Genomic DNA, 27,145 nt, shown 5'->3' with positions numbered 1-27,145 from the left:
GTCTTCTATTTTTGCATTACAGTTTAACAGAAAAGCTTTGCTAAATGGAACAGGGTTTGTTTTGGACTACAGCTTTGTATGCATTTCTAGAGGGATTTGTAGGCAATATTTATGAGTGCTGCTATATTTTTAGTAGTCCTCTCACTTGCCTATTAAGTACAGGGCTGAACAATAGTAATTACTGGACAAACACCAAGGCCCCAAAGTAGTACCATTCACTTCAATGAAGAGCTGCTGTGAAAGCACATTTGAAAAATAACCCATGGTGACAAGAGATGGGGAAGAAGGGAAAGAAACTGCAGTTCAAAGGGCTTTTTCTAAGGGACCGTAATTCGTTCATGTGTATACAAGATTCTTTTCCCCATTGTTTGCATTTTCACTAGAATAAAATAGGCCTATGGATGTGCTTTGTGGGCAGAAAGTAAGTTCTTTAATGGAAAGGTTTATATGACTGAAGTAAAGAAAGGCCATGAAATAGGGTATCCCTAGGAGGCTGGAAATGAGCTGGATCAGTTAGGAGGGGATCAGCTATACAAGTGGTTGAAGGGGGAAGATTACCTGTGGGATCAGACTTAGAGAGTGGCAGGGAACAACAAAAGACCTGCAAAGTGTAGCAGGAGAAATGTCAAGGAGTGTCAGTGAAGACACAGTATCTTTCTGAACTGGGAATTTTAGGGTCATCTTCCATCAGTGTCCCTGTGTGAGTACAATGCCAGTGAGGGACCCCCAGGGTATTCAGGTGCATGCTGGTTTTACTTCTATCTTGTTTGTAAATCCGATATTGCTTTGGTGAAGATGAGCCATTGTAGCAGCATAACATTTTCGTAATTTGTAAGCACTAGTTGTACACTGCAATGGAAAACTCTATATTCATGTATTTTTTCATGTTACGTTTCTCCCCTTCAAGACTGCTGCAAACTAAGAACTGTTGATTTTATTAAGCTTTTCCCTTTTTTAGAAATGAAAGTTTTCTTGAGAAAGTATCAATCTTAAGGTTTTATTTTGGTTTTGGAGACAAATATATTTTTCTTATCTCCTTAAGTTTTTTCTATGCGTATGGAGCTCACAATCTTTTTCTTTTAGATTATAAAAGGAGTTAGTGAAGGAATTAAGGAAAGAGAAAAAGGCATATGTTTCCTTTTGTCCCAAAATCTCAAGAATGTAGGAGATAGATAGGACATTTGACATTGTTTTCACCCATTCTAGCATGTCACATTTTTTCTTTCTTTCGTACATTATGTACGCCAGATCTCAAACAAACTTTTGTGCACACGCTAATACATGCTAATGCTGTCTCAAGACAGGTCCACTGCTTGGTTCAGTAGATCATGTCATCATTGAACTCTGTCATTAGGGAAAAAAAAAAAATGGTCAATGGCTTTGCTCACATTTAAGCAGGATAGCTTTGTAGATCTGCCTCACCCCATGTTTAACCAGTGAACTGTCCAAGTATCCAGCTGCAGGCAGTGCCTGAGCCTGTTGGTTGTACCAGAAACCAGCGGAAACACCACCTGCGTGCGGTGCAACCAGCTGAGCAACCTGCTCAGCCTGGTGGCAGAGCTGACAGAGGAAGTGGAGAGGCTGAGGAGCATCAGGGAGTGCGAGAGGGAGATGGATCAGTGGAGCCGCACCCGGCCGTCCCTGGGGCAGAGGGAGCTGGTGGAGGCTCCACAAGCAGCAGGGGATCCCCTGCCCTCTTGCTGCCAGGCAGAAGAAGGGGACCTAAGAGATGAGGGAGAATGGAAGCAGGTCCCTGCTCAGGGCAGCAGGCGAATCCCCTCCTGGCCTCCCTCACCGTTCCAGCTGCCCTTATGCAACAGGTATGGGGCTCTGGAACGTGAGGGACAGGAACATGAGGACCCTGACGAAGGTCCATCCAAGGGGGTTCCTAGGGTGAGTCAGCCAGCCCCACGCATCAAGACGTCCTCTGTTAAGAAAAAAAGGAGGGTAATTGTTGTAGGCAACTCCCTTCTGAGGGGTACAGAGGGCCCAATATGTCGACCAGACCCAACCCACAGGGAAGTCTGCTGCCTCCCTGGGGCCCGGGTGAGAGTTGTCACCAGGGAACTCCCTGGTCTGGTTTGACCCACTGATGACTACCCGCTGTTGGTTATGCAGGCTGGCAATGATGAGGTTGCACTGAGAAGCCCAAAGGCAGTCAAAAAGGACTTGAGAGCACTGGGGCAACTGGCCAATGGAACGGGAGCACAGGTAGAGTTTTCATCAATCCCTTCAGTGACAGGGAAGAACGCTGAAAGGAACAGGAAAGCACACCTGATCAACACATGGCTCAGGGGCTGGTGCCGTCGTCAGAATTTTGGGTTTTTTGACCACGGGGCGGTTTACGCGGCACCGGGCCTCCTCGCAGCAGATGGAGGGCAACTGACTCCAAGGGGCAAAAGGATTCTTGCTTATGAGCTGGCAGGTCATAAGGTCGAAAGGACTTTAAACTAGGTTTGAAGGGGGAAGGGGATAAAACCAGGATTACTAGAGATAAGCCTAGGGGTGGCGTGCCAGAGTTGAAATCGATAGCCCAGCTCAAGTGCATCTACACCAATGCACGCAGCATGGGCACCAAACAGCAGGAGCTGGAAGCCATTGTGCAGTGGGACAGCTATGATGTAGTTGCCATCACAGAAACATGGTGGGATGCTTCTCATGACTGGAGTGCTGCAATGGATGGCTATAAGCTCTTCCGAAGGGATAGGCAGGGAAGGACAGGCGGTGGGGTGGCTCTGTATGTTAGGGAGAGTTTTGATTGTATAGAAATCAATGGTTGTGAAGACCAAGTAGAGTGCTTATGGGTAAGGATGAGGGGGAAGGCCAATGAGGCAGATATCTTGCTGGGAGTCTGCTACAGACCACCCAACCAGGATGAAGAGACAGATGAGACATTCTATAAGCGACTGGCTTATAGAAATCTCGCATTCTATCTACAACAAAGGCTGGAAGGAGGATCCTGGGAAATACAGGCCTGTCAGCTTGACCTCTGTACCGGGGAAGATCATGGAGCGGTTTGTCTTGAGAGTGCTCACAGGGCATGTGAAGGACAACCAAGGGATCAGGCCCAGCCAGCATGGGTTCATGAAAGGCAGGTCCTGCTTGACCAGCCTAATTTCCTTCTATGACCAGGTGAATCCCCTAGTGAATGAGGGAAAGGCTGTGGATGTTGTCTACCTGGACTTTAGTAAAGCCTTTGACAGCGTCTCCCACAGCATTCTCCTGGAGAAACGGGCGGCTTGTGGCTTAGACAGGTGTACTCTTGGCTGGGTGAGGAACTGGCTGGATGGCCAGGCCAAGAGAGTTGTGGTGAATGGAGTTAAATCTGGCTGGTGGCCGGTCACAAGCGGTGTTCCCCACGGCTCGGTTCTGGGGCCGGTCTTGTTCAATATCTTTATTGATGATCTGGATGAGGGGATCGAGTACTCCCTCAGTAAGTTTGCAGATGACACCAAGCTGGGTGGGAGTGTTGATCTGCTGGAGGGTAGGAGGGCTCTGCAGAGGGATCTGGACAGGCTGGATCGATGGGCAGAGGCCAACTGCATGAGGTTTAATAAGGCCAAGTGCACTTGACCAAGGTCCTGCACTTTGGTCACAACAACCCCATGCAATGCTACAGGCTTGGGGAAGAGTAGCTGGAGAGCTGCCTGGCAGAAAAGGACCTGGGGGTGCTGGTTGACAGCCGGCTGAACATGAACCATCAGTGTTCCCAGGTGGCCAAGGTGGCCAACAGTGTCCTGGCCTGTATCAGAAATAGTGTGGCCAGCAGGAGTAGGGAAGTGATTGTGCCCCTGTACTCGGCACTGGTGCTCGAATCCTGTGTTCAGTTTTGGGCTCCTCACTACAAGAAGGTTGTTGAGGTGCTGGAGCATGTCCAGAGAAGGGCAACGAAGCTGGTGAGGGGTCTGGAGCACAAGTCTTGTGAGGAGTGGCTGAGGGAACTGGGGTTGTTTAGTCTGGAGAAGAGGAGGCTGAGGGGAGACCTTATCACTCTCTACAACTACCTGAAAGGGGGTTGTGGCGAGGTGGGTGTTGGTCTCTTCTCCCAAGTAACTAGTGATAGGACGAGCGGAAATGGCCTCAAGTTGTGCCAGGGGAGGTTTAGATTGGATATTAGGAAAAATTTCTTCACTGAGAGGGTGGTCAAGCATTGGAACAGGCTGCCCAGGGAGGTGGTGGAGTCACCATCTCTGGAAGTGTTCAAAAAATGTGTGGATGTGGCGCTTCAGGACATGGTTTAGGGGACACGGTAGTGCTGGATTAATGGTTGGACTTGATGATCTTGAAGGTCCTTTCCAACCTTTGTGATTCTGTGATTCTGTGAACTAAAATTCATCATTAAAAAAACCCCAAAAACCCAACCCAACCCCCCTCAGGCTTGTCAAAAACGCTGTCTGCAAATGCTACATAGGAACCCTATTTATAAATAGATTTCTGCCATTTGGTTTGAAGGCTCCATTCTCTTCCCTGTTGAGGTGTGGGTGTGTGAACCAAGCAGCTGAACTGGGTGATACTCCGATATTACAGGCACTTGGAAGATATATCAAGATTTCTAATGCTCAAAAATAAAGCTAATGAGACCATCAAGTCATAAACACTTAATATTCTTCTTAAGAGAAACAGGAAATGAGACCAAATTTCAGATGTATTGCTTGAATTACTGTGGTTTTCTAAGTGCCCTTGAAATGTGTTGCATGTAAACAAGCCTATGCTCTGGGTTGGGTAACTGGACTAAAACACGCATTCTTGATTCTTCGAAACGATTGCTTTACTTGCCAATATCAAATTCAATTCTGAAGCCTAGGAAAAGTTCAAGGACATATAATTTCACGTATCTTCTGCTTTTTTTTGACCAAAATGTAAAATAAAGCCTGAATTGTTTGTGATTCGAAACATGCTTAGAAAAAACACAGGACTTTAATTGAGGGTAAATTTATTATAACTCTGGTACGGGCCCGCTCAGTTGCAGTATATACCAGCTTTACCACAGGACATTTCATCAGAGTTTGTGCTAAGCAAAGAGCACCATAACAGAAAGTTCAGTTTACAGAGAGCTTGTTTATTTGAAGTATTTCATGCATGTGGATGTTTTCAACATGAGCTGGCAAAAACACTTTACATAAAATGTGCAACAATGCGACTACCTTTTCTAAACAAAACAAGGTTGTTCTGTTTGCTTGTTAAGCCAGCTTTAGCAGTTCTTAGAAATGTCATTTATTAAATGTCAAGCTAATTACTTGTAATATCTACCCTGAAAAGCAAACCTTTGTGGGTGCACTTTCAGAAGCGTTATTCTTCTTTATTCACAGTCTGTCTGGTACATTTCTAGTAAACAAATTGATCTTTTTCCAAAGATACTAAACTCTTTGATAAATATGTATCTTTGTTTAGAATATAATACTTCATAATACTTCAATGAAAGGAAATGCACAATATATTTTTATTTTAAATAACCAGGTTTTTAAAATGTGTCTGTGATGATACACAAAAAATGAATTCCAGCAAGTATCCCATGTCTATCAGGGACCAATTCCACTTCTGTGGGGTAGTTGGGATTGGTTTTGTTCTTGCTGCTGAACTTGACACCAAAAGTGCAATTAGTGCCAGTTTAATAGCTATTTCTATACCATGAATCATTACATCTTACACTGGCCACTTGGCACTGGAAGTGTGCTACCAGCAGTAACTGCACTATTAAGAAGAGTAACAGACATCATTTTGTTAGAGAAAAAAAGGTTAGCAGAAAGAAAACAAATTTCACTTTTACAAGTGCTTTGTCTGCAATGACATGGAAATCAGTAAAAATTAAATGAAAGTTGTGAATCAGAAATAAAAGAAATGGACTGAGAATTTCTATACTGTTTAGACTACAAAAAAAGAATTCTTGCCTTTGAAAACTCTTAACAAGTTCTGAAGTAGCCTAAGTATATATCTGCAAGGGAAAATGAAGATGAGCACTGTCATGATGTGTTAGTTAAATCTAGTTTATACAGATAACCATAAAGTAAAAGGGCAGCAGTCCAAATGAGCTAGCATAGGGTGAAATTTGAGAGTAGAAGTGACAAAGGTTGAACCTTTGAGATGAAAGAGCTTGGGAATAGACACAGTAATTTTTGCATTGGTAGCTGCGGTACGTACATGTGGGCACGGGTAGTTTCTATGCTGGAAAGTTTGCGTTCTGCATATCAAAAGAGGCAAGTAAAATTAATGCATTTACAAAATAGACCAAAACTGAGGCTAAAAACTTAGACGTTAGTAATGTTTTGGCCTATCAAAATACAGTCTGTGCACTAGATATTTTAGGAACACCCATCAGGTTTTAATTGTTCTGTTGATCCATATAGGAGTTAAGGTTTTTGATTGCTCAACATTCCATTAGACAAATAGTTTTTGTATACTTTTAAATTTTGTCCCAAACAAATCATGTGTCAAGGAAAAAAGTTAATCAGCAAATATTTTCAGATAAAGTTTTGAAAACAAAAATAGTTCGTACAAAGGAATTTATTATCATGATTTTATATCTTTAAATGTTATTAGTTGCTAATGAGATCTTGAATGCTCTTATCTCTCAGATTACCTGAGAATTGCAAAGACGCCGTAACGTTATGTTCATTCTGGAATATTTAAATACTCTCTTGCTGCACTAAGTTGTACTTTTAATTTTTATATGTGCATACAATCCCTTACTATACAGACACATAAATATGCCTAAAACACTTACATAAATTCATATAAAGTTGCATAAAAATATCCTAATTCTATTACAGCCTCGCACACTGGAGACATACAGAAAATCATTATGTCTTCTTATGCAACTTTATTTAATATAAATGTAACAGAAGTTGCAATGTAGACATGGAGTGCAATCTCCTATTTTCGTGCTCTGATGAGCCACAATCCTATTAATCCTACTGTAAAAGACATCAAAGTGAATACAAACTTCAACCTCATGCATTCTATGACTGCTTTATATTTCTAGATCCTGGCCACTATTTTCCCTGTTCACTGTTTCAAAGCACTCATAGACTGACTTTATATATAAAATTGAAATGCTTTGAATTAATTCACTAACATGAAGTTATTAAACTAGCCCCCCTTTTAAATTATACATATAAACTATAAACTGCTAATTCTATATTCTAGCTAATAATTTCTTGTAAGTACTATAGATTAAAAATGAGCATCCTATTAAAAAAAGGCATTAGCTAGCCGTGAATTTTCATCAACTTCCTCCTCTTCCCTCCACACATTCATTTTTGGAGTGAAATGGTAACTGGGAAAAAGTGTGCTTTTGTGAGAAGCTTGGTTTAAACTCTGGCTTTTCTCACCTATTTATTTGATCAGATAGATGTATCTTTCACAGGATTCCTGCAACAACCTTTGATGTTAAAAGGGTCCATGAAGGTTAAAAGCACTCCTGTCTGACCTTACAGAAATGTTCTTTATGGGAAAGGGCTAGATAAAAATTCCTGGCATCAAAATGGAGCACAATAGGAATTTAGAAGAGAAGTTAATTTGGGACCTGATAAAGTTCAATAACTGCCAGAGAATCTGGGAAGGTATAAAGAGTATTAATTTGTTTATTACTTTTTTAAACTGAATTTTGACTCACTGGTCCCTGGAATTGCAAAGGGATGTAAACTCATTGTGGATGTAAACTCATTGTTTTTTCCTCACCAGTCTTTTTTTGATATTGCTGATATTTATTAAGTTCTCAGGCTCCAAGGTAAACAGTGTTGTGCATAATGGAAAAGCATCTTGCCAATCGGTGGGAATAAACAATCGAAGAAGAGAGCTCCAATGTGTTGTGATCTCTGAAATATAGTGTGCAGTCCTGGTCACAATATTCCAAAAATCATGTGGCAGAAGCAGGATGGCCCTTTTACAGTCCAAGACCTTGACAAAATTTACCTGGAAGAAGCTTCAGAAAAGAGGACTATACTACAATAAAGGAACATTTGAATAGGTAGGTATGTCTCAGGCATGCTGAGTAGTAAAGGAAAGATGGATCAGGAAATTCCATCTTCATGTGCTCCCTTGTTCCTAATGGAAAAACAAAAGGGATTTTTAAAAGAGAAAATAAACACCCATACTTTTCACAAAACTGCAATTAATTTTTGTGGTAATTTTTTAATGAAATTGTTGATACTAAAATGTAAAAATATCAAGAACAGCTAGAGTCATTACTAGTTATAACACTAAAATATGCTAGTGGCATGAAACTTAATGACTGAAGACCGGCCAATCTAGAGAGCAGAAGGAGCTCTGTTGACTGGAGATTTCTCTATATGTTTTGCAATTAAAATTTTCTCAAAAGTGTTTAGTGTGTGCTATTTTTGGTCAATGAGTCCTGGACAAGAAGGACCGCTGACCTCTTTCAGTAAAGCAGCTTCTATTGTTATGTATGTAATGGGCAAAACTGGTATGATTAAGATTTTTAATTTCATTAGACAAATTTGATTCAGTTTTTCTGAAGTGGTCACATCTCCTGCAAGCTCCTTTGATGTCCCTGGTATCTCCCTCACTGAAGTCAAGGATGTATTTTCTTTTCAAAATCTAGAGCATAAAATTCTTTCTCCCATCAGTATCAAAACTATTGAGGTATGGGTTAAGCATGTTACCATTTAAAATTATTGTTATCATATACAGAACATAAGAATCACTACCGTCTGGTGGAATAACTGCTTATAGTCATTCATTTGTACAAAAACATTAGATGATCTAACTGTTTTTGAGGACTTTATAGTTAAGTACTTCATCTTACAACGTAAGCTGGCAATTCATTATTTTAAGTAATGCATGCATTTTCATGAAATAAGGTTATATAGGAACGAGGAATTCAATGCAGTTCAATCTGATAGAGAAGGTGTTTCTTAAAAAATAATGTAGTGTATGTGTATTTTACCACTCAAAGTATTTTGAAGGTGGAGTATATTATCACATTAGAGCAAGAACTAAGTTGTGACTTGGCACAAGGCACTCATATTATACTGACTGTGGTGGAATTGTAGTTTGCTAAGAAATCAGACTGGCTCTTTAAAATACCTTCAAAAACAGCCCTGTTCCTAGTTGCAGCCCTGACCTGAAAAGAGGTGTACTAGTCAGGTAATTTTCAGGAGATGAAAGAACAGTAAGTCTTGCAGCCAACAGGCTTGAAGAGAAGAACAGGAAACTGCTAATTCTCTCCATGGTAAGGTGGATGGAAGAATGCAGAGCTGCTTTTATGCCTTTCTATGGAGGATATCTGGATAAAAATTAGGCTTTCTATTTTTCCTTTGAAAATACTTGTGGGGCTGCATTAAAAGCTATGCAGTGAGATGCAGACTTTGACATTTTACTAGTTGTGTTGTCATTGATGTAGACAATAAGCTTGAGAATATTTGAAGTGATTTATGGAAACTGCTGACTGACCCAGTAGGAAACAGATGTCAACTCCACTTCTGGGAACTGCAAGTACTAATTCAATAGCTTGAGTACAAATAAATAACGTGAATTAATTTGGATAAATTACATATTTTTCAAAAACACACCGATCTTCCCAACAGGCAAGGTATACGAGGACTAGAGAGGCATGATTGCACCAAATCCTATGAAGGAGTATAGCCAAGCGAAGCAAAACAGCATGAAGGGCAAGCAGGTATGTAAAAGAACCAGGTTTTGGTCAGGAAGGATCAGTTCTGTGTACACAAGAAATTCTTGCATTTAGTAATGAACTTTGCGTTCTACATCAGTGATCTATAACATAAACACTGTTGTTATCAAAACGGGAACAAAGTTTATAGTTGGAGCCGTAGCCAAGATTTTGGGTCCAGAAAATTCTCAGCTTACCAGATGCCCTTACATTATTATGAGTACTGTGCTCTACCCATTCCTATGGACAAAGCAGTGCTTCAGTATTGGTGGACTACATGAGTAGAACTTTCATGAATGTAAATCTGTTGCATTATGTACATGCATATGACATATTACATACAGACCATCGTATAAAGAACAGATCCCAGTTTTAAACTAAACCGAAGAGTACATCTAGATTTCTGGAGTACACAGACTTTTAAATGCTGGTAGTCACCATGTTTTAGATAACACAGGCTAATGTCAAAATTTAAATACTTTTATCTAAATAGAAACTTACTTTTAGAGGAGGGACAGGTAGACTGATATTTGATTTCAAGTATTTGCATCTTCATGGCATGGCTATCTCATTGTTTCACCAACTTGATTTTTACAACACGCTATCCTGAAATGTAAGGTTTTTTTCCTAGTGGGATGATAAAGCTAAAATTATTTGATCTAGCCTTATGTAATGTAAGGCAGAAACTGGATAATTTAAATTACCATACCTTTACAGTACTTTTAACAAGTATTTTATGAAAAAATACCAAACACTGCAAATATTAACAAATTCTCAAATTCATATACTTAAAATGAGGTAAAGCTCAGAAAGCAATAGAAACATTTAACAAAATTTTACAAATTCTATATAGAAGACTTAGAAGCTATATGATTTTGAGGTACGAAGATGAAATGTTAAAAGTAATTTAAGGTAGCAAGCAGCTGTTGGAGGTAACTTCCCTACTTAAAGTTTTCCATTTGACCTTAGAAGTGAATAGATCCTACTAATTAATAAAATAATTTTAAACACTTGTGAAGACTGCAAGGCTTGCAAGAAACAGAAGTGGAAGTTTTCTTTTTTCTTTAAATATTTCTTTTGTTCTTGAAAAGGAGCCTCCATCTGTGAATAAAGCTGAATAGAAAAGAAGAGAGAAGGTTTGATAGCTTAAATTGAGTTGGACAGGATTCTGGATAGTGGCAGTTGAAATTCTAGCACCTCTTCAATTGAGAAATGTTATCCCTAAAAGAGTCTTATAATGATAGTTACTTTTAAATGAGTCATCCTCAGATAGATACAGTCAGGTAATTGTTCTCTGTATTCTTTGGAAAACACTATGAGCCTAGCCTTGTATAAATAAGAACTTTTCTTTCTGTACTGTAATTCAGTTCTCTTTGTAAATTGTCGTAACAGTCAGTTAATTCACAAAGAGAGTGACTTTGGATTGATAAGGGTATTTTCACCTAATGAATCCAGGACCTTGCTGTAGGCAACTGTGCCATTTAGACATTTATTAAGCACTAGTTTTCACCTAGTTAATTTTTTTCCTCCCACTGCTTCCATGGAAAAACAGCTCTTGTCTCCTTTGGTGGTCAGAAACCTTCAGTTTTCGTTATAAATTTAGGCAAGGACAGTTTGTACTTACTCTTTATTTTGTCAACATTGCCATTTGGTTTTCTAGCTCTTGTCACTGCTTGACTTTTTACACCCACTCCTACCTGCATCAATTGTGGCCGCTGTCAGCCTTTGCCTTTCTAGGCTGAAAAAGGTGAAACTACTCTTTTCCTCTCATATGAGACATTCTTCATTGCCCTAATTATCCTAACAGCCATTTGTCTGCACTTTAATCAGTCAGCATTCACCTTGCTGGAATGCTGAGTGACCACCGTGATAGAGGATATAACAATTAATAGAGTAGCGTTAAACTTTTCCTTGTCTGATATTTCTAGTATCAAATTTACTTCTACTCAGCTATGCCTTATTGTTATGTGGGAAATTGCTGAGAGATCCAGGTCTTTTTCCTCCACCATTATCTCTAACTAAAAACTTGTATAGAATTTCTTCCTATTAATCAGTTTATAAACTTGCACTTTTACTGTCATTCTGTTTCTATAACTCCAGTCTACAATATCATCCAGTTCTTCTCTTCCTGTACGACACTTCGATCTTCCAGGTGCTGTACTCAACTATGTGTCACTTCACTGGTACACTCTTACTCTGTGCTGAATACTAATAGAACTATTACTACGTTCATTAGTGATACAGATTTTGGAGGAAATCCACCAGTGATCTTCTGCTAGCTTGTAGTTTCTTGTTTAGGTGAATGCACCACTGTCTTTCCTTTACTCAGCTCCTTATCCACCTTACAAATAATGAGAAACCACGGCTAGGAACTAAATCAGAGTTAGAATTGGTTTAATGTAAAAAATTGCACAGCTAAGAAATTAATTTTTTATTGTATTTAAAAAAATAGATTTGAAAGGATAAATAACTGTGCACCTGTGCTTACTAAACAACTCGTTTGTATCTTTAGATTTACTTGTTCTCCATATTAAGCTTTTTATTTTACAAGCGGCATCTCAGAAATTCTGCTTTGAAAACTGTATTAGAAAGTGTGATTGTCTAAAGATCTCTTGGATGATATTCATCAGTAAAGACACTGAGTCTAAAGCTTAGTTTACAGTATGGAATAAACTTACTGAAGATAAGATTGTTTTGATAATGTTTTATTAAATGTTTTGTTAAACAACACTGAGCAGTCAAAATGATTGAAGATTACCGGGACAGGGACAGTGGCAGCATGTCTCTGGAAACAGTTCAATGACACTGTTGCATTCCCAAGTCTGTGTCAATATTAATGGCATGCCCAAAGTTGTCATATTTAGTCTCTGCCACAAGCTTGGACTGACGGTGACTAAAAGCAAAATGTAACATTCAGCCTTAAGGGTATTGTAACAATTGGAATGTCTTAGCGTCTTATGTTAAGATCATCTAAGCGGCAATAAGGCTGTTAACTGAAGAATCCCGTAGATGTATGAAATGACAGAGTGAAGTAACCCTTTCTAGCTGATGTGCAAACTTTTCTGAGGAAACCTTCCTGAGGAAGAGTTAAAAATCCACAGACTATACCCACATTTAAAAAATAGTATGGAAAAAATAGAAAAGAGAAATAAAAATCAGATGGGATGGGATGGAATTAGTGTCCTTGTCCAGCTTTAGATCAAGAGTAATGTTCAGAAGAAGTATTGCTGAATGCAGTAAATTTTGACAGCATCGAACGGTATTGGGAAGTCTAGATAAAACAGATTACTTCTTGCCCTGAGAGGCATCTGATCATTAAATGTAAATTAAAATTACATTTTATATTTATTTTTCATATGTTGTTTCTAATCTTGCATCAAAATCCCTGAGTTTATCTTTCATTAAATAAAGAGTTTTTTGATTGTTAAGTTTGCTCGTTGTTAAGCATGAGATAAACGTGAATGCTACTTCCATGGAAGGAGCGAAAGGAAGGACTAAGTGTCATGAGCAGACATTGCTGAGGAACTATGTCCCACGATGAGCTTATGGAATTTAGGGAGTCAGAGTATCTCCTGCTACGCTGCAAACATTTGTGTTAAGAACAGGGATTGACTTCCCAGTGTAGTGCTTATTGAAAAGTGTTTTTTTTAGCAAGGGTAATTTTTCACAACTGAATCTGGGGTACCTCCTTTCAATTATTTTCAATATCAATTCAGCTTTCTAGCTGCAATACCTATGTTCCTGGTAGGTAAGTTACCATGTAAACTTATGTGCTTGCTTCATGGTATATTTATTTGGTTAAAGCCAGTTACGATCTCTAATCTACCAAGAAGAAAAACTAACCTGGATTAAAATGCAGACAAGAAGTGGGAAGAAGATGTAGAAAGCATGTCATGCACAAAGACATCTTTCTTATTGAACATTTCATGTGAAAGAAAGTCACCTTGCAGTGTATTTCCATGTCTGATTGCATTTTCTTTAATGAGAGAAGGCAACAGAAATCACTGTAGCTTATGAATCTGGATAAAACAGTGAGTGTGCTCATAAAGTGCCTGTAGTTTTGCTTACATCTACACCGAAGGGGTATTGGTGTTTCAGAATGGCTTTCATGTATTCTCAGAAAAATTAACAGACCCAAAAAAGTGAGAATGGTTCATTAAACTTTAAAATGTGCTTAAAAAAATCTTTCCCCAAAAGACACATGAGGAAGAATGGGTTATAGACAAGGTGTTAAGTTACCAGAATGCCATTATTTTGAATTATTGATTTATTTTCTTTGGGAGGAGGTACAATAGAGCTGTGGTGTTTTAAGAGCTGAGATAGCTTGGTTTGCTTGCAGTTTGCACTTTAGTACGGTTTTGCACTTGACCTAAAATAGGAGGCAGTTATTTAAATCAAAAGCTCTTTCAAAGCTGTGAATTACCCATTTCTGCATTATGATTCAAGGCTGATAAAGAGTTCTACTGTTTATCATGCAAAGTGGTTCCATGGTTCAAATTCACCAGTTTAGACAGAATGCCGTAATAATCTGAATTGAACAAAATATGAAACATCCTTTTCCACTCTATCATCCCTGATTCACAATAGAATGATCAGCTTCTATTCTTCCCATCAATGAATGATGCCAGTTTCAATGTTCCACCATGCAACTGTAGGTGTTTTTCCTGTGCTACCTTGTAGGCTTGGCAGAAACTCTTTGTAGATGGCCCAGAACAACCTCTTTAATGCATTTTACATTCATTCTTAAGATTAACCTTTACCGCACTGTCTGATCTAAAGTAACAACCATTAAGCTCCTGTGATTTACTGTGACAACTGTGTCATGCCAATCAAAATAACTTAAATGTTTCCTTGTGTTACTTCATCTGTCTGTATTCTTCTGTTGTCTCTTGATTTTTGCTGCAGTTGTGAATTATCTGAGATAGTAATTGTTCTATACTTATTGTATTTAAGCAGTGTCCAGCATTATGGGGCACTGGGACCAAGATTAAGGTCTTGAGTTTCCTTGAGTTTCTGTGGCATGGTACCACTAACTGTAATGAGCTGAATTTTTTCAGTTGCAACCTAGTCACCTCTTCCAGTATTTCATATGACACTCAGGCCAATTTCTTCTGTGCTGCAGTGATCTGTGGTCTTATTGCAAAAGTTCTTTTTTTTTTTTAAAAAAAAAGTCTTTTGAGTCGTCAGTGTCCTGCATTTCAACTTCTCCCCAATTTCAGAAATGCTGGAAACATTCCTATCAGAAATTGCTGGAAATTTTTAAATGATCCTTTGAGCAATTTTTCATTCTTTTTGTAGATTAATGTAATTATTGTATCCATATATATCCTGTCCTAGTAAGAAAATGTAAGGTATTCACAAATATATCATGAACCTTGTACAAAAGAGGAAGCAGACTAGCAGAGCTACAATGGGGTAAATTAGTTTGCTACCCCTGATTCTGGAGTAGCTTTCCATGCAGACATTATTCTTAAATACACGTTACTTTTATTCCAGAATAATTATTCTGCTCACAAAGCAGCATCGGCTCTGAGACAAAGCTGAGACTTCTAACACTTTGTAAGTTTGTCTCTGAATTCCTGCTGTGCAGATGGCACAGTGGGCTGGGGAGCAGCAGGACTGGGAAGCAATAGAGGAGTTGGCAGGTTGGCGAAGAAGATAACAGGTGGCTTGTGAAGTGGAAGGAAGGTCTTTATTGCAGGCCACCCTTGTCTCAGGCAGAATAAAACTTTGAATTCAAAGCGGGGAGGTAGCCTCACATGAAAGTATACGCAACCTACTGGACCGCATACTGGAGACTTGAAAAGTAGTTTGGGCAGTAAAAGAAAAGAATTGTGAACTTTTGGATGGCCCTATGTAGAAATTGGAAATCTAGAGGAAGGAATGGCTGTTCGAATGGCAGCTATACACTGAGATGGTGTACCAGCACAAACAGAGTGCTGTGGAAAAAAAATACTATATGAGATCTTCAGATTAAATTGTTTGGGTTTTGTGTTTGTTTTTTTTTTTTCTTTTTTTCTTTTTTTCCTTTCACAGCAACCTTGTCAGAGTACAGATTGCTGTAATAGCCAATTAAATTCCTTTTGCAAGTGGGAGGCAGGAGACTGAACTCAATTGGCAAGTGGCTCATCATAGTGTGAAGTGGGAACAGCTCATTCCGAGTCAAACACATGCTTCATTGCACTGTTTTGTATGGAAGATTCTGAGAAGATAAAGCCATTTGACTCCTTTGTTATAGCAGTGTATCAAATAGCCTGGTGAGTGCTAATTTAAAGAACCTTTGTATGTATTTCTCACCTCCCACTTTTCAGGGGTTGATGATATGATTTTCCTTATTGTTAAAAGGGAACATACTTCAAGCTATGTGGTCAACTTACTTTAATAAAGTAAGGTAAAATATACCTTACTTAAGAAAGAATACTTAATACCTAAGAAAGTAAGGTGAAAAATAGTTCTCACTCAGCTGTATTAAGCCTTGTGGATAGCAATCTGCTGATCGAAGGCTTATCTTCTCAAAATGTTCATTTTTGAAATGAACAATACTTGTAAGTGTTTGAAACTTGGTTCATGAATATGAAAGACATTCAGAGATATTCAGAGATCTGGTCCAAGCACATACTGATCACATGCATAGTAGGATTATAGTTTCTATTGTCAGCTCATAATCAGAATCACATACTGGTAAGCACAACTGGAGGACTTAAGAGTCCTGTGGACAATGTCTTGACAGCATTTGGGAAATCTTGTGTGAATTCCTAAGACACATTTGAAGTAACTTAGAAAGTTATCAAGTATCTATCTTGCTCTGAATTTATACATTTATACCCAGACATGTGCAAAGTCACTTACTGTAGTGTTGGATCTTTGCCCAGAAATTTGTTTTTGGAGAACGACTCTTAAGGTCTTATGCAGATAGTATGCTTATTGCACCTCTATGTCCACTCTTTTCTCATGTTTTCTCTCAGACAGCTGGTGTTAACATCCAGACTGCATTAAAATAACTTGTCACATCTCAATTGCACAAGAAGTGTAATTTCATCTTCATATTAAGTCATAGATGGTGAATTTATTAGGCATTGGCTTGGCTTTAGACCACATGAACTACAATGTAGATTGCCTTTCAGCATATGCCTTACATGCCTGACAGGGTTTTCAAACAGATGAATGGCATTGATAAAATGATGTCTTTAGCCACTCTAGTTCTGGGAGGAGCAACTTCAGGACTCAAATCCCTAGATCAAAACCAGAAGTGAAGACCAAAATACAGGAAGATAGTATAAAAACCAATCAAACTGGACAAGGCTACTCAGTGGTAACACAGAACTTAATAAATAAATGACCAAAGAATATTACACCTATAAAATGAGGTACTGCCTAAGACTATTCCTGAGCATGTGCATGCATTTTAGCTCTCCCACCAGGTAACAGTTAATTGCACTGGTGGTTAATGATCCTAAAATATACAAGGGTGTGCAGAGCCAGGTCTTCTATTTGCAACAGCAATTGCTTGAAGTGCAGTAGCAGCAGCCTAAGAAGAATGTTTTTCTCTAACAGTTGGATAACTGACATCTCACTGCTTGAAATCTGCAATACAAGTCAGTGCACTGACTTGCAGCTTTTAAAACCTGCGTTTTTGATTAAGAAATGATAACCGGTGTCTAGCATTCAGGCTCTGTGGATAGACTTGCTAAATAGAATGCTTGAAAGAGTAGTTTAGTTGTACTTAATGCATCGCCGACATTAATCTAGCAAGTCCCACATCGGATTTTTCAAACAAAATAATTTTCTTATTTGTTCATCAAAACATTCTGGGAATTGAAAAAGTAATGAAAATGTTGCATGGAGGGAATCACTCTATACATGTACACCTGAATGACCTCTGAATTTGACATTTTCACCCAGGCAAGAACTTGGAATCATTGTGGTTGAAATTGCTAACCAAAGGGAGTGCAAAACATAGTAGGAGGTTGGGTATGGAAAGGAAAAGAACTTAGGGCTGAATAGAGAACATCACAATGTCTGTGTACCTTGAGGCAGGTAGCAGTGTGGAGAGAGACTACAGTCAAGAGTTAGTGACAGAAGCCAAGCACATCAGGTCAGAAGAGGAATCAATGGAAGTCTTGGGAGAATAGCATGACTGGGAGCTGAGCTGAAGTCCTTATCAGGAAGTCCATAGAGCATGGTAGGGTCTAAGGTGGTCAATTATAGGCAAGGCTAGTGTACAGTTGAATATGAGACTCTGGTTTGAGTAAATGAGACTAGGGAGCAGGATTTGAATCATGAGGTAGCCAAAAATATGCGAAAACATGCAACCAACAGAACTCACTTTTTCATGATGTGCATAGGAGCAAATCACCTGTCAGGCATGCAGTCTTTCCTTCAGCTGATTGAATGTGTCAGGTCCTTAACTGATAGGAAGACTCCTGAGACCAGCTGTAGTGCTGATAATCTAATAGGAATTTACTAAGAATATCAAAGTACCTGTATAGGTGGATGCTGATTGGGATTGAGTGCCTACTACATCCATAGTACGCCCATGTATTAAATACCACATGGCAGTCATACTGTCCTAAAGGAATATGGATTCCTTCTAGAAAAGGAATCTAGAAGGTAGTGTATGGGATTGCCAGAGGTGTGGAATAGTTTCTGTCATAAAACAGACTAAATAAGCCATGAATCATCAGGTGGGAAAATGTGTTATGCTGCATTTACTGATAAGGGGTTTCATATACCATTTTACCATCCATTGATTCAGTGTCATAAAATCTGTGTGACAGATCAGGAATAAAAATTTTGAAAGTAGGGGAAAAGCTAATAAAGAATAATACATACTGTTTTTCTAGCGCAAAACCTAGAGGGGCCTGACGGTAGAAAATAGGTAGCAAATCTAGAAAAAAACCCACAAAAGTCTTTTTCATATAATGCATAAATGAATTGTGGATCTGGCAGCCACAGGTGTTGCAAAGCCTGAAAACAGAAAAGGGATCAAAAAGGAGTTAGACAATTTGATGTCTGATTGGTTATTCAGTGGCTATTAAACATAAGGGTACAGATGCTGCCTCTAGCTCAGTCACTAAATTGCAGCTAGTCAGAAGACTATAATGGAGACAAATAACCCTTGAAAATGCCATGTTTCTGATGCCTGCCTATACTACTTTGTTGGCCGTTGTTAAGGCAAGCATATTGGGATGGGCGGTGTTGCTATTGGGATAGCAAATTGTTTGTGGGTTTTGTGTTTTTGTAATTCACTACATGAAAACACTGTTAGAATTCTAAGGTAGCAGAACAGGGAGGAGCCATTGAGGAGTTGGAAAGAAGAAAGCAGTATTTACCCTTTTTGAACCTGTACATCTGAACTTAAAGCAAAGTATTGCTAGGTTCATCCCTAACATTTGCTGTTACTGATTAGGTTGGGTTTATTTCTTGGAACTTTTTCGTTTTGCTCAGTAAAACAGTAAGTCCTATCTAAATTTAAAACCTTTTAAAGTGTAGGTACAGTTCTTGAAATATATGGAAGTTATAAATTGTCTTAGATTTTACCTATATAATTGGCTAGGTCTTTCTTCTGTCTTTTCAGATTATGGTGGACTTCCAGGCATCAAGTGCTAAGTCAGAAAGGAGGAATATGAGATGCTTTTTTCCTATTCAGCTTTTGTAAAAATGATAGGAGATGTAACTGATTTACTTATTTTCAAACTTATTTTTCAATGTTTTTCTTTTGGAAATTAATACTGAAACCTGAAAAAGGCATTAGAAAGCATGAATAGGTCTTATTCATACATTTCTACTATTCCGAAGTAGAATCCATAGATTCTTAATGTCATTACGTTGCAAAACCTCAGAACAGTGATTCTGGGTTCTTCTATGTGATGGACAAGATCTGTTTGTTTGATCTCCCATTAACATCATTGCAGCCTCAGGAAACTAGGCAGATTTTAGTATCAAGCCCTGAGATGAACTAAACTGGTCTCACTGAAGTTGAAAACCGTGTCTTCAACTGGAAGTGAAAGCTGTTCTTGTGCCTGTCCTTATGACTTGCCTTTATTCCTCCATATTATTTCACTGTCATATTTTGTCTTCTGTGTACATCCCAAGTGAATAATTTGGGATGTATCTTTGAGTTTAAGCAGTGTTTCATCATCTTCTTAATTTATGTCTGCATGAATTGTAATTAGCTGGTCATCAAAATTCTACTCAGCTATACATTGATTATGTATATGCGTATCTTTAGATTTTATTTGTAAAGTGATAATTTCTGGATTGAGAACATACTGACACTTATGAGTAATCACTGGGCTCCAGTTCAACACTCCATCTGTATTCAGGAAAACACTTAAGCATATGCTTAATTTTAACTTTAGCTCAGGTAAGCATGCAATTGCCGACATCCAAATTCAGCATAGCATTTTAAGTATATGCCTAACTTTAAGCATATCCTTAAATCCTACTAAAGTTAAATCAAACACGTCCTTAAGTGTCTTCATGAATATGGATAACTACTGAATGAGTTTTGATGTAATGAACTCTGTTGGCCATTAAATAACAAGAAATGCCTGGCCATGATTTCCTTAATGTCCTACAGGCAGGTAAAATATAACAGAGAAATAAAATTATATATTTGTTTCTTGAAATTCTGAAAGCTAAACTGTGTACTGTTGAAGATAAAGTGTTTTATAAACTTGGAGGGTCTTTCTATCCCTTAAAGAGGAATGTATCAGTAGGAAATTAGGACTTCATTCTCAGTGTTTCTTTAAGTTCAGAATGTTCACTAAAATCCTGTTTCATCCTTTAAAAAAGACATTTCAGATAATGTATCTAAATCTGTTCAACATTACAAATTATAATGAGAGTGCAACTGGTCACAGAAACTTGTAAAGAAAATGAGTAAACTGTATACAGGTGGTAAGGATGTGACAGCTTATGGCACATTTCCTATGATTTTGTTTTATTTTCAATGCTGAAGTGTTTGATTCACATCACCATTCTTTGTTTCAGTCCATTTTCACTTTTGCTGCTTCAACCTCTGCAATCTTTCTGCACTATTTATGTGAAAAGCTCTTTGCATTTTTTATTTCAGATCCTCTCCTATTGCAGTTCATGAAGTCTTTCAACAGTAGGCTGTTAATCCTTTGCAGATTAATATGATTTCAGTGATAATCCTTTCATTTGTTGAATCTTTAAGACACATAATCATTAAAGAAAGTGCCTGACAGATTTTCCATTAAAGTAGTACAAAGCAGGTGGTATGTCTTTAATGTATGTCGGTAGCACTTTATGTTGCTCATTTATAAAATTAAATTTGCAGATGAAGCAAATAAATCTAGGATTAGTTATTGGTCTTTTCCCTTTGGTATTACAGTTCAAATCCAGTCAAGGAAAAAAATATATTCAGGGGTTTGCAGACAAACCAGGATTAGAATATCTGTTTGAACTCTCCTTTCACAACTCCATTACTCTTTTCATCTGGAGTAAGGGTCAGCTTGGGTTCTGTCGTGATACTGTAAATCATCAAGTTAAGTATATGGAGAAATAATATAAAGGGTATAATTTAATATGTGAGATTTGCCTTCAGGTAGGCCATAAGATGTAAATGGTATACAGGAGTTATTTCAACTATCTGTACAAGGCTAATTGTCTTCATTTAAATTAAACACATAACCAAAATACTCTTCCCCAGATGGAATGAAATCTGTAATTACCTCACCATAACGGCACACATAAATCTCTTGCCATTAGGGTTTTGGTTTGCTGTTGATTCCCAGCTCACTGTCTATGACTGTCCTTTTCATTCAAATTCTTTACCCTCTTTTTTCTGTCATCTTTTTCGTCTGATATTTCCCGTATTGACTTATTTCTCATTTTCCTGTTCTTTTATGCACACTGATGAAGCAATAGACAGAAAGAGAAGGCACAGGTATTAAAATACAGTGGTACTGAGTACTCTTGTAAGGCACATTTTAGTTAAAATCTCAGAAGCAATGCAGAATATACATATATATGTATATGTATATGTATATAATAATATACAGAATATACATAATACAAACAGCAGAAATGCTTTTTAACTAGAGATCTGAAAAACATTCAAATTTTACTAAAAACTCCATTTAAACAAATAGATAGTAGGAGTGACCTATCATAGTAGGCTGAATTTTTGCTTTTATATACTGAGAACTCAGATACTTTAGGCAGGAGGGAAAGGAAGCAGACACCACAACTCTTTAGGAAAATCAGGTCCTGAACTTGGCAAACCTTTAGCTGATTTTGTCACATATTTGCAGCTTTAAAATGATTTGGCCTTTGCAACAGCCAAAATGTGTCCTTTAATCACTTCCAACCTATTAACAGATGGGCAAACAGCTTTTATAAATGGGGCATACAAAATACTCCAGTATCAGCCAAAACTAATTAGTAACATTATCTGAACTGAAATTTGTAACTGATAGAATATATATTAATGCAGATAAAGTCTTGGTTTGATAGAAATTCCTTTTCGAACGTCATGCTTGGTATTTGTTCTGCTCTAGTATGTTCTAAACACTTATTAAATAAAACCCACTTTTTTTTTCCATTTAGCTATTTTCTTCTATTAAAACAACAAATTGTCCTGTAAAAGTTATCGTTAAAGACAGTGTAACTGAGAGAAATCACATTAAAAAAAGATGTAGTTTAGTGTGTATTTTTTGTGGCATATAAGAGAAAGAACAGTGTAACTTGAGCACAACCATAAAATAAATTAATCTTTAAGAACAGCAGAAAATACTGATATAAGACATTGTTTATACAGCGGTGCCGGAACATATTAAATATATCTTTACACAGCACTATTAATCAGAATATGTAAATTGCATGAAATTAAATTGTGAGATTATAAAAAAAATTGCCACATGTATAATTCAGTAGGAAGAGCCATTTAATGCATTGCCATCAGATCTGCAGCATGAATGTGATTTTACAAAGACATCTGTAGTGCAGACAGCTGCTGTACCTAAGTGAGGATTTGACTGTACACTCGATCCTTCATACAGCCTCTTGTCCATGTCTTTCATATTATTTTTATTATCATGGATGTAAAAGAGAATGTAATGGTCACAAAATCAGAATTGTTCTGAAATATATTTTCATTAAAAAAAAAAAAATTGTTCATTTTAGGATGACTTTCCCTCCTTCCATTCGAGTGCCCTGCCTTCCTCAAATAACCTACCTCTACCTCAACTTACATAGTGATTTGAGGATCTTGCTTAAAAAGTCACACTATTATCTAGAATCTGAAATAAATGTGAAAATAATGTTAAGAAAACATTTCAAATTTTTCTTACTGCAAGATAGCACAATGTCACCTGCCCTCTCAACATAGATAATTGCCTCTGATAAACTTTTTCTCAAAATTTGGAAAAAAATAATTACAGAAATACTGTGTATATTCTCTATGCCCATGTATCTAATAAGTCAGGTAATTCCCTTCCTGTCCATCTGATATAATGTTCTTCCTCAGTCTTTGAAGACAGTGAATTTGATCAGTCCAGAGATGTAGCCCTTGGATATCCTCATGCCTGGCACATTCTCATCTCAGAGTAGATAGGCATCACCTGCAAACTGGCCAGACCTGTCTGGAAACAGCGGTGGTGATGAGTCTACTTGTTCCCTTTGCAACCTGTGAAACTGCAACTTCTTTGAAACTCTACAAGCAAGTTAAAATGCTGCTGTTACCTGATAGAGTCACTGGGGAAAATAATAAATGCACAGCCTCTGCTGGTATGGAGCTGAATTAAGCTGGTAGAGGGTTCAATTCTTTGTTCAGTGGAAATGGTTAGAGGGTGTACCACATTATAAGTGAGTGGTGAAATTGTGGTCCCATACTGTGAGGTTATGTGAAATACCTGGAAGAGTTTTTAGCTAGTAGAGACATCAAGATTGATGGAACAGATTTGTCTTTTGTGGCATAGAGTGGAATGATGAATAAGTGCAAATGATATTTTTTAATTATAAGGAGATGGTCTGATGAGAAATTCTGCAGGTTTTTGGCTAGAGGGAGAAAGTGCTACAGAACACCAGAAAATAACCAGTTTGGAATTCATCATCTAAGTTATTTTGCTTAAAAAACCCCAGCAATGTATTATAACCTGAAAACCAAAACCAAACAACAACAAGAAATAAAACCAGCAAAAGACAAGATTTTGAGAAGGACTCAGATCTCAATTTCTCAAGCATTTTATCTGACTAGCACCTTGCTTAATTAAGACCAGGCATCAAAAACATTTTCCGCTCAATTCAATGATATTCAAGCAGATTGGTTTAGTCTTGGCACAATCTGGATGTGGTAAGTAAAATTATAACTGACTTTACAGCACACAGCTACTTATGACCTGAACTATAAAATGACTATTTCTATTCACAATTGTAACTTCAGAGAAAAAGAAAGCTCTAAATGTGGTTGATGAAAAATCCTCACCTACGTTTTGGTTTACATTTCTGCCATTTACACTGCCTGAAATGCAAAATCTAGCATTTTGTTTATCATATCTATTTTGATAATTTCCTCAGTTGGGACGTAGTCAAGCAATCACACAGGAGGACTGTAGAGATAAAACTTTGAAGAGTTCCTTTCTACTCATTCTGTATTGAGACAAAATTGAGAGCTTTCAGGGTTTTAAAGTTACTGTTAGTAACTTTATTGTGGCAAATATATGTACAATTCAGTTTAGTGAATATTTTGGCTTTTTTGGTGCTTCTGCTATCTTGTTTTGACAGGAAAATCTCCAATACAGTCATTCCTGGTGTGTTCTTATGAAAAGGATTGGTTTCATTACTTTTTTATGTTCTTGTAAAATCTTTTTTTTGAGGGGGGCAGAATTTCCTGGCAACTTTAATGAATACACATTAATAAAACCCATGGAAGTTAGCATTCAGATGGGAGAGACACTTAAGGGTTTAGATGTGTCCATCTGCTCTAGTTCGTATTACCAGCTCAATTGTAAGAGCTGGTAGGTAAGTTATTTTTTTAGTCTTACTCAAATTAATTTGTGAAATAGTGTATTTTCCACACAAAATATGACTTTTTGTGTTTTTCATTTTGTAAAAAACTGTACAGTTGAATAGGGATTAAAAATGTTAACAATGTTTAAAATAATAACTTAATTTTTATAGTTTACAAAGCCATGGGCATTGTGCAGATCTACACAGCTGCAGCAGAACAGTTGGCAAGCAGATTTGGATGCTAATTCTGTAATTGTAGATGGTAAATGACCAACAGTTCCTTTTCAATCTTTTCAAGCTATTCATGTAAACAAAAGGATTCTATGTGATTCTGTAATTATTTTAGGTGCACATTACAATTTGTCTTCTAGAATTTTGATTTATAGTTCAAGCATTTGTCCACCAAACTGAAAAACAAATCTTCTGTACTTTTATTTCTAGTGACAAATACCTTGACCTTCAAACTCAGAAGAAGGTGAAGAAAAATGTAAGTCACCTGGAAGTCTTTGAAGCTTCTCGTGATAGTAGAAAGCATCCTAGCAGTAGAGAAGTACTTAAAGCAGTCATTTGCATTCAGAGATATGTGAGAGGATGGCTTTGAACACAGGGCATTCAAGAGAGTAAAGATTAAGGTAATGTCTTGATTGTTTAATCCATGTACCACCTATATTCTAGTAGTGTAAGAATTCTTGATTATTACTATCTTGCTATGAAAAAGACCCCATGCTCATCTAGTCTGTCTGTTATGGCTGTTTTGCACCTTCGAGGTTGGGGAGAATTCAGTGATAGCGAGTGCTCTGCTGGGACCTGTTTCCATCACTTGATCTCAAGAAAGCTTTCTATGAGTTTTTAGAAAAGAATGGTCTGTGTGACATTTGATCCCTCTGCCTTCAGAGAGTCTTGGTGTATATGCATATTGTACTGTTAATTCAGGGGCTTGCAGTTTTTCAGGTGGAGAAACAGGCTGTAACTAACAGACTGTTTATTGCGCTCTTCTTCTCCCACTCTGTTTTAAGCTTCAATTACTGAAAAAAAAAAAAATCATGGGTTCTATAGTACAATTACTGTTTTTCATGTTTGCCATATAGTATTGCTAAATGAAATGCCAGTTCCTGAGCAATGACATACTAGAAATAATATGCACTTCTGCCTTCCATCTCAGAGTTTATACCAAGTTAAAAGAGATTATACACATTGCAGGGTTGAGTGCTAATGGAGGCTGCGAAACGTCAGTTAAGATATAATTTTTCTGGTGATGTCTAAACCTCCTATCTAAGAAGTATACCATGAGAAAACTTGTACCTAATTCAAATAAGTGGGTCAAATAGGAACTAAGTCATCCATTAAACAATCTATTTTATTGGTTTTCCAGAATCCTAAAATAGGGTAATAAAAATCAGGTCATATTATTTGGTAATCATCAACCTTTAAAAATATTCTTTCACTTTATATACTGGAGGAGAGGGAGTTTTTGCTGCTGATATAATTAATGTAGAGATGAGACAGCATTTCTTGATATCTGCTCCTGGGCTGTAGAAAACAAATAAGTATTTTTCCTCCCACAACATACTTTTAATCCAAAAAAGAATGTTGAACACAGATTCTCGCCTTGCCTAGTTTCACTATTCTACTTTTCTTCTGTGGAGATACAGAACCTTGTCTTTCCCCCAAGACTCTGATTATGTGCAGATAGTATTTCGAATAGTTCCTGATCTACTTTGATAATTTGGGATAAAATGTGTTTCTCCCAAAACAGTTTCATCCAATAGTTTTATCCAATCACCGTTGGAAAGGATCATCCCTTATCAGCACTATGGAGTAATTTTTACGTATCTGTCCTTATGAGTTTACAAGAATGGAATTTGTTCTTGCTTTCTTTTAAGATTTTCTTATACGCTGCACACCTCTTAGTTCCACTCCTCATCTGTTTCTTTAGTCACCCTTCACTTATTTCTTACAGTAGTGAAAATGAAACATATCTGTAATTACAATTTACAAGTCATGGACCATCCCTACCAGCAGTTGTAAGGTACTACTGTAAAGTGATAGCCTGCATTAAATGTCAAGCTGGTGTTTTGGATCTCTCTACGCCACTTTGGTATTTTGAATTAGAGGAGTGGATGGACAAGAAAAAATGTAAGTCATCCCATTTTTAAATAGAATTATCTTTTATTTTCATTTCAGTATCTCTCTGTTCTTATTCCATGTCTGCAGCACAATTGTTTTAAAGTGATTTTTGGCACAAGGAAGTTTTCATGTGTCCATATGCACAGCTGAATTTCTAAGATGTTATTCTGGCACTGCAGAACTGCAGGATTTAGCTTGAATAAAGAGATTCTCCTGGTCACTTGATGAGGAGATTAATTATTAACTATCGTCACTAACTATTTTATGTCTTGCACGCTGCACGTTGTGATTGTGTCATTGTGTTGCGGTTCTTAGACTCTAACTGTGTTAACTGTTAAATGATGGGCAGTGCCACAACTTGTGAGGAAGGAGAATTTGTAATGGGATAGTAGGTGAGAAAGTGCAAAACTG

At 37.6% G+C, this 27,145-nt stretch overlaps 1 protein-coding gene across 1 annotated transcript in view; it reads left to right on the top strand.

The window, feature by feature from the left end:
• IQCM (IQ motif containing M) overlaps positions 1–27,145 on the top strand; it is a gene marked incomplete at both ends in the record, with an annotated part of 111,313 nt that overhangs the window by 19,987 nt on the left and 64,181 nt on the right. Inside the window, 3 exon segments of the mRNA XM_081999612.1 lie at positions 25,049–25,205; positions 25,207–25,244; positions 26,604–26,743. Coding sequence (XP_081855738.1) covers positions 25,049–25,205; positions 25,207–25,244; positions 26,604–26,743 — 335 coding nt within the window.

This window comes from Phaethon aethereus, assembly GCF_964289735.1.
Source record: "Phaethon aethereus genome assembly, chromosome: 4".
NCBI classification, from domain to species: Eukaryota; Metazoa; Chordata; class Aves; order Phaethontiformes; family Phaethontidae; genus Phaethon; species Phaethon aethereus.
The sequence above is the reverse complement of the archived record's forward strand: the minus strand, read 5'-3'. Positions and strand labels throughout refer to the sequence as shown.